Source organism: Hippocampus comes, unplaced genomic scaffold, assembly GCF_001891065.2.
Source record: "Hippocampus comes isolate QL1 unplaced genomic scaffold, H_comes_QL1_v1.1 scaffold1, whole genome shotgun sequence".
Classification (NCBI taxonomy): domain Eukaryota; kingdom Metazoa; phylum Chordata; class Actinopteri; order Syngnathiformes; family Syngnathidae; genus Hippocampus; species Hippocampus comes.
The window spans coordinates 705,975-714,907 of NW_017805010.1; the positions used below are offsets into that span (position 1 = coordinate 705,975).

At 49.7% G+C, this 8,933-nt stretch overlaps 1 protein-coding gene across 1 annotated transcript in view; it reads right to left on the reverse strand.

Annotated features, from left to right (window-relative positions):
• The window catches only part of celsr3 (cadherin, EGF LAG seven-pass G-type receptor 3), a 61,508-nt gene extending 52,797 nt beyond the window's left edge, over positions 1-8,711 (reverse strand). The window contains exon 1 of the mRNA XM_019862923.1: positions 3,243-8,711. Coding sequence (XP_019718482.1) covers positions 3,243-8,364 — 5,122 coding nt within the window. The 5' untranslated portion in view covers positions 8,365-8,711. The remainder of the gene's footprint in view (positions 1-3,242) is intronic.
• Positions 8,712-8,933: the final 222 nt, after the last annotated feature.

The following is an 8,933-nucleotide window of genomic DNA, read 5'->3' on the forward strand; positions in this document are numbered from 1 at the left end:
GTGTTAGGTTCTGAGTAGTGAAGAAAACTGCTAAGAGTCTCACAATACAAACATGAGTGTGATGGCAAATTGGGAACATCTTCCTTGACACACAAGCCAAGCTTTAATGAACGCTGCGTCAACAAAATCACATTTGTGAGAACAGCTTTTCATCAGTGATTTTTTTTTTTTTTTACATTTAGATTGTGTTTTATTATTTATGGCATGATATTGTACAAAATTTCGTACAGTTTTGTCAACAGAGCAATGTCAGCACTTAAACATGCCAATTGTGTTGAGTTAATTTTAAACCTACACTAAAATAGAGGAGGAGGAGGAGGACTATGATGATTATTATTATTTTATCACAAATATTTTGTATTGAAGAACTGAACTGTCACAATATTTGACAGAGCCAGTTGTTGCTTCTTTTTTTAGGCTTTCTGCTTGGCTAAAACGGGACTCAAAAACCTGCAAATACATTTATTTGCACTGTCCACAGAGCTCCTGTTAAAATGCCAATAGATGAAATTAGATATTCGATTTTTTTTTGTCACTCCAGAACAACCAAGACATGCATTTTAAAAATATTCTGATTCATGTGGACATGACAAAGTAGTTCCTGGTAAATGGGTGGGCAGTTGCTAGAAGCTACTTGCTATAAATGCTTCGATAACTACACCATTTTTTTTTATTTTTTAAATGAAATATCAGAAACGGGCATCGTTACGTTTGTAAAGGCATCAACATTTTTGATCCAGCCTTTATATTGTACTTGTGCCGGTGAGAGCATTTGTTGTTGTTTCCAAAACTGTGCTCCACCACTGTGAGTGAACACTATTTACCATTGATGTGTCCCGGAACAAATTGTATGTTTTTGTTGTCACCCAGCAAAGCCTTGCCTCTGAGAGTTGGCGAGTACAACCAAAGCTGTTCTTGGCCACTTGATTGTTTTTTTTTTTTTTTTTTTTTGTTTTTTTTTTTTTGGGCTTTGATCAAGGTCACCTTGAGCTGGTACAATTAAAAACATGAATTGTCTGCAGTATGCTGGGTGACCCTGCGGCACGATATTTTGTGCATAATTGTGCGTGTAAAAACTGGCTAAACATGAATGGGCAACGCATTCAAACTACAATGAAGCAGAAACATGGGAATTATGCAGAGAACCAATAGAGTAGAAGCTGACAGAAGGAAAAAACTGGAGTAGAGACCAAGATAAAAGAGGGGAGTGCAGCCCCGGTACTCTCTGCCATGCACAGATACTTTTGACGAAAACAAAACAAATACTCTGAAGCATTGAGCTTATGAGCCACCTGAGAGTACACACTTTTTGATCTCAAAATGAAAACGAAAACCCCACAAATATTATTCATAACGCAACAAAAAAAAAAGGACGAAATTCTGCCTACTCCTGGCCACAGTCCACCTAACTCTTGCATAAACGCACATGTACGCATTTCGACAACACATCAATGGTGCGAGGAGATAAGCGGTAAGAAAAGCCAAGAGAAAAAAAAAAAAACAATATGCCATGCAGGAGAAGTGACCCAGGAGAAGTTTTCAGGATAACATTCTGAGAAGGAAGAGGTGAGTTCAACTATGTGCACAAGTGAAAACAAAAAAATGGATGGTGAGATAAGAGCACAGTGAAGACTGAGAGGGCAACAAGACAAGAGAGAGACCACTGATAGGAATTAATTCATCCATCCATCCGTGGATCCACACGTGTGTATAGAATCAAAAAGGAGAGGAGTCACAGACACACACACACACACACACACACACACACACACACACACACACACACACACACACACACACACACAGCAAGAGCGAGCGAGAGCAAGCGAGAGAGGGGTAGAGAGTGACAGCTTTGCTCCGAGCCTGACTGGAGTTTCATTATAATCTCATAACTGTCACATCCTGGAGGGGAAAGATAGTGGGAGAATCTCATATGAATACACACTGTGAGTCAGTTCAAGCAAGCCGAATGCTCTGTAGAACAAGTCAGAGGGGGCAGCGTTTTGGCACATTTAAAAGTCTGCAGCGCACACATATTGTCTGATTATTGAGTATCTGTAATGGCGTCTGACATCCATTGACTCCCGTTTAATAACTGAAGCTTCCTCACATGGCGCACGGCACGTGAGACAAGAGATGAGTGCATATCACTCACAAATCAAATGTGAACAATACACTGACAAGCAATGATACCACTGCAGAAGACGGGCCCTTATTGAAATACTTCCTTTGGATGTTTCATCAAAAGGGATGGTCATACTGTATACATTCATTCATTCATTTTCCGATCCGCTTATCCTCACAAGGGTCGCGGGGAGAGCTGGAGCCTATCCCAGATGTCTTCGGGAGGTAGGCGGGGGACACCCCGAATCGGTTGCCAACCAATCGCAGGGCACACAGAGACGAACAACCATCCACGCTCACACTCACACGTAGGGACAATTTAGAGTGTTTAATCAGCCTGCCATGCATGTTGTTGGAATGTGGGACGAAACCGGAGCACCCGGAGAAAACCCACGCAGGCCCGGGGAAAAAATGCAAACTCCACACAGGAAGGCCGGAACTGGGATCGAACCCACGACCTCTGCATTGTGAGCCGCCTAGTGTATACATGTCATTTTAAATTATTGCAGTGTACCGTAACCACTCAAGTTACTAAATATGGTTCATAGCCAATGGCTGTTGAAGAGTCAAGTCAAACTAGTCACATTGATGATGAAAGGCGTGCTGTTAAAACCATTCAAGCACTATGTAACAATGGACAATGAACACCTTACTCACTCGTGATTTGACCTGTCGTCATTCATTTACTCCTGACCTCACTTGATTGACAGCTCAATTATTTGCTGTCTCACTCATCGCAAGCTCAAACCACACGTATGCCCTACGTATAAGTGAATGTTGTCACCACTGATTTCCCTACCCTTGACTTCAACTAGACAACACCAAACAACCCTTCGAAGGATCCTTTTTTTTTTCCCCATTTTGGATGATCTACTTTTAAGGCAAAATGTTGGTGAGCGCGTGACATGAATCCATAGCTAACAATGTAGCAGGTATGTTCACATGCCATTCCACCATTGAAAAGATGAGAGAGGAAAAAAAAAAAGCTTTCTCAGCTTTTCACCCGCATGCTAACGAACCTGTGGAGTATTCAGTTATCTTCATGGCTTTTGGCAGAGTAGACTCTTACCCCTCCCCACCCGCACTTCCCTCCCATGTCCCCATTTGTGCTCTCTTACCTGTGACAGTGATCAGCATGGGAGCCACCAGCGGCCTGTTATTATCCAGTTTACGGCTCAGCCGGATCTCCCCGCTGGTGTGATTGAGCAACAGCAGGTGAAGCTCGTTCCCCCTGTCAATTGTGTAGTACAACCGGTCCGACACATCAGGATCATTGGCGGGGACTCTGCCGATTATCCCGTTGGGGAAGCTGTTGGAACGGTTTGATACAAAGTTGTTGAAGATAATTTGGAAGTCCTGCAGAGTGGGTTTGTTGTCATTCTGATCCACCAATTTGATCCGTACAGTAGCCCGGCTGACGAGAGGAGCCGAGGTGGCCTGGACTACGATGACATACTCGTTGCGAGCCTCATAGTCGAGATCAATAAGTGATGTCAGCTCCCCTGAGAAGATGTCCATCTGGAATATCTCGGGAATGTTGCCCTCTACAATTTGGTACATAATTTGGGCATTGGCACCCTCGTCCGGGTCCGTGGCAGTGATCTGGGCAACCACAGAGCCCACGGCGCTGTTTTCCCTCACCAGAACCTCAAAGTCGTCAGCAGGGAAGACCGGGGCATTATCATTCACGTCGAGAACGGTGACTTGGATGTGGACTGGCGTTCGCTGAGGCGGTACACCTCGGTCGACGGCATATGCGGTGAGCTCGTAAAACGGCACACTTTCGCGGTCCAACCGGCGGACGGTTCGCACGATGCCAGATGTCGGTTCGATGGTAAAGTCTCCATCTCCATCCTCACCATTTTGGAAGGTGTACTGGACGCGGCCGTTGGCGTGTGCGTCCCGATCGGTTGCTGAGATTTGGAGGACGCTGGTGAAGGGAGGGGCGTCTTCGCTCACGGTTCCCTGGTATCTGGGGCTGAGGAACTGAGGTGCGTTGTCGTTCACGTCATTGACATTCACCTCCACATATGTCGTATCTGATTTCTGCGGGATGCCGTTGTCTTTGGCTGTTATAGCCAACGTGTAGGTCATCTGGTCCTCATAATCAAGCTCCGCCTGCAGCGTGATCGCCCCCGATGCAGGATCGATGCGGAACTGAGGGATATTATCCTCCAGCAAGTATGTGATGCGGGCATTTTCACCGACGTCGTCATCTGTTGCGCTGATGACAACCACGGTGCTCCCAGCTGGCCGGTCCTCATTCACACTAACAGAGTAGTGCGCGCTCTGGAACACGGGCCGATGCGTGTTGGCATCAGTGATGTTGATGTGCACCTGACAGGTGTCGTGGAGCGTGCGATCTGAAGCGGTGACGGTTAAAACGTAGCGCCGCTCTTGTTTGTAGTCCAGTGGGAGGGCTAAGGAAAGCAGCCCAGCACCCCCTGCGGTGCTGATGGCAAAGCGGTTCCTGGTGTTCCCACCTGTTATCTGATAAGTCACCGCACTGTTGACATCCCGATCCATAGCCGTGACAGTGACCACACTCGTTCCAACCACGGCGTCCTCATTCAGGCGGGCATAATATTCTTTTTGTAAAAACTCTGGGTGGTTATCATTAACGTCCATAACTGTTATTGTCACACTTGCTGTGGCAGAAAGAGGGGGCATTCCGTAATCCCTGGCCTCCACACCAAAGAAATAGTGTTCGACGGATTCTCTGTCAAGAATGGACTTGACGGTGACCCAGCCTGTGGCAGAATTGATAACGAACGGCGTGTCGGAACTGGTGCCGGTTAATCTGTATTCCAGGCGTGCGTTGTCGCCAGCATCGGTATCGATGGCTTGGATGTGAAGGATAGAGCTTCCGACGGGCGAGCTTTCAAGCACAGACGCTTGAAATGGCGTGGAGACAAAGATGGGCGGGTTGTCATTGACGTCGGTCACCTGGACGCTCACAATGCCGGTATTGTTGGAAAGCGGCGGTCGGCCATTGTCTTGCGCGCGGACGCGGAGCGTGTACTCCCGCTCGGCCTCGTAATCCAGAGGCGCCACCACCTGGATCTCGCCCGTGACACTGTCGATGGAAAACTGGCCGCGGCTGTTTCCACTGATGATGTTGTAGTGAACCGCAGCGTTACCGTCTTTGTCATGGTCGGTGGCACTGACGCGGAGTATCTCCGAGTGAGGTCTCACGTCCTCCTTGACGGCTACCACATAACGCTTCTCGCTGAACTGTGGCACATTGTCATTTTCATCCAAAACTGTGATGAACACTTGAACTGTGGCCGAGCGTGCGCCCGGTTCCTTGCCCTGGTCACTGGCTTCCACCTGGAGCGTGTAGTGCTCGTTCGTCTCTCTGTCCACAACTCCACGGGTTGTGATGAGTCCGGATCGCGGGTCTATCTCAAAGGCGCCTCTCCCGTTTGTGGCAGAGTCGCCGACAAAGCGGTAACGAATATTGGCATTGGACGGGGAATCTAAATCTGTCGCTCTTAACTGAAGGATGGGGTACCCTTCCTCGACATTCTCCCTGATGGTCTCCCGGTACTCTGTCTGCTCAAAAATAGGAGAGTGATCATTGCGATCCGCAACCGTGATGGCGACCATGGTGGTGCCGGATAGACGAGGGGAGCCATGGTCAGTTCCCGTGATCCGGAAATAATGCAGATCCATGTGTTCTCGATCTAAAATCTGCGTGGAGGTGATGAGGCCAGTATCAGGGTGGATGTGGAAATAGTCTGAAGACCGGCTATTCATCAGTGGAGCCATGCTGTAGCTCACCCTGCCTGCATCCCCTGCATCGGGGTCTGAGGCAGACATGACAATTACCGAGGTCCCAGGTGGCTGGTTCTCAGCTACTTGTACTTGGTAGTTATACAGGGAGAAATGAGGATGCCTGTTAGCTGCCCGTCGAGAGCGAGACCACGGCATGAAAACCATGCCCGCCCTTTCTTCCAGCGAGGTCTCATCATCTGCTTCTATTATCAGCCTTTCCAGGCTCCTCTCTCCCCTTGAACTGCGCCTCTTGTTGGCTTCCCCCTCTGGCTCACTCTCACCCTCGTGGCTTTCATCAGCCTGGCTCTCTTTCTTCCATCTTTCCATATCTGACTGTGTGACGGTGGCAGTGCTACTGAACCTATCCTGACCCTTCCCTCCCTCTACCGCTCTCTCCTCAGCTTGGCCCGGCTTTGTTGTCCCGCTTTCGCTTTGCCTCTCATCCTCCTCTTCTCCCCACGGTCCTCTCCCTCCCATTAACTCGCCCTCCCCCACCTGTAATTTTCTTCCCCTAGCAGGGCCCTCCAGACCGTCCCCCTCAGCCTCGCCCTCCCTCCTCTCTCCTCCCTCAACCCCCATCTGCCGCCTTTCTGATGGTCTGACATCATCTAACGGCCCTTGCTCACTGGACATAGTTATTTCTGATTCACCGAAAACATGTATTGCCTTCCTCACCTCCTCTTTTTCATTGTTGTTATTACTATTCATGTTAAATCCCCGCCACATAACTCCAACATTCAGGGGAGCTGTCCCAAGTGCTGAATCCCACTTGTTTCCCACAGAGAGAGGCAAAATAGGAAATTCACTCGACCGAGTGGTTAGGTTGATTTGTGAAGGGAAGGGGGGATGTTTCGCGAAAATGAAATCATGTTGCAAAAAAGGACTAAGCTTGGTTGAGTGAACGGGAAACGTCGCTTGCATAGAAAATGCTGACTCAGCTGCCCCTGAAGTTGCTTGAACTTTTTCAACAGACATAAGGAAAAGTTCAGTGGGTTCGATTTCTGCATCATGCCTTATTTGTAAGCTTTGATGAATTTTGTTACAAAGAGAACAGTGATCTTCCACCTCTCTGATGCTGTCTAGTCGAAATTGAAGGATGGGATTCCCCTGAGTCCTCCCTCCCAGGAGAAAAATAAACTCAGCTAACAATCCACAACATGTTCCTAACCTCTTCAAATTGCAACAACTGCTGGTAGCCTCCCTCTTCTCTCCCCTCACTTCATTGCTCCGTCTCCCGGTTGTAGCTGCAGCTTTCCCCTCATTATCAGCCCGACATTGTCGAGTCAGTCTCACAAAAGCCAAATCATTATCCGCATAATTAGATAAGTTAATGCGTGTGTTGCCTTGGCTCACCCCTCCTCCTCTTCCAGCCCTGCTCTCACCCATTTCTCGGGACCTAAACGTTGCCGGTGCACTACATCTGTCCTCTTCCTCCACCTCTAACCAGTCTTTCGTCTGCCCCCTAACGCACTTGGGCCAGAAACCTCCCTCAGCCCCGACTCGGATGTCACTTGCGTCGATAACACTGTGCCTGACCAAATGAGAACCATTACCAGCTCTGCTCCTAACCCTGCTGCAACCACCACCAATACCATCACAATCATCATCATCATAATCTTCATATGCCTTTTGGTGTCGATAACTTGAATGCTGGAACACACTGAATGCAGTGGAATTTAAAATGTCAGTCAATTCCGAAACGTGGATCCAAAGTGAATTGCTGCTAAAACAAGAGTGTGTTTCCACTTGATGATTAGACGCCTCTGTCCACGTTGAATTGTATCCAAAACGAGAAAGGATGCGACAAGGCACGGGGTCCGACGATGGTTCGTGAAGCGCGACGGGGGCACCGAGTCTGCTCACCTCACGAGCCCTCTCCCACACCCCTCCGCCACTCCTTCCTCCACTTCCGGGTGCGTCGCGCAGGCCAAACGCTCGCACAAAGGCTGCGCCACGTTGAGTTAGGTGTGGCCGTGGCAGCGCGCAAGCACCGGTAGTCCTTTGTACTGTCCGTTTTTTACCACTCCGAACCGGCGAGGAGCCGAAAGCGGCCGCGGTGCAAAGCGGCGGAACAACGCCCTTCTCCGACAGCCATCCAGCGCGGCTCTCGTGTGTCACACCGGGGAGGAGATAAGGAGGAGGTAGCATCGTTGACTCGTCTCCGCGCCTCCAAAACGTCCCGACTCCTTCCCGTGCCTCCTTTCGTGGCCCCGGAATCCCCGCAGCTGCTGGTCGTTCTCCTCCCTGCGGTCGTGTCCTGCTGTCCCCCGGCGGCTCCCATTCTCGCTCGCACCGCTCGCTCCCTTTACCGGCATCCCGGTGACGGGGCCCCGAGGTGCTCAGGTCGGAAGCCCCCGCTGCATTCACCACCCGCGGGCTAAGGGCGAACAAAGAGCCAAGGAAGAGTAGCAGGTGAAGACCCAGAGGCGAGAGCGGGGTGAAGCCCGGTAGCCGTGTAGCCATTTAGTCTCTTCCTTTCTCGGTCTCTCCCCTCCTCCTTTTTCCTCCTCCACCTATCTCTCCAAAGAGACCGTCTTTCCTTCTTCCCCGGTCACTTCTCTCTCCTCCGCTCCACTTCTAGGAGCGCCGGCACCGCCCGAACCCTTCCCCCAGGCTCCCCCGTCTCTTCGTCAGCCTGGAGAGTTGGCATCTACCCGCTGTGGTGCGTGATGCTGCTGGGGCTGCGTGCGTCAGGAGCTGCAGCAGCATCTCTCCACACCTTCGCTCACATCCAACATGGCTCACACACTCACTGGTTGCCTCTCTCACTCTCTCTCTCGCACACACATACGCACGCACGCACGCACACTCCTGGCGTCTCCACTATCCGCACACACACGCACACAATCAAACTCTCCTCCTCTTTCCCCCTTTTCTCCCCTCCCCCCTACCGCCAGCATTACCTCGTAATGGTGCAAAACTGAGGGGACGTGTCTCCATCAGCATCATAACTCGTTGCAACAACCGATAAGTTTCCTTGAATTGAAGGAGAAATATGGCATACATGTATTTTAGATTATTTATTTCTATTT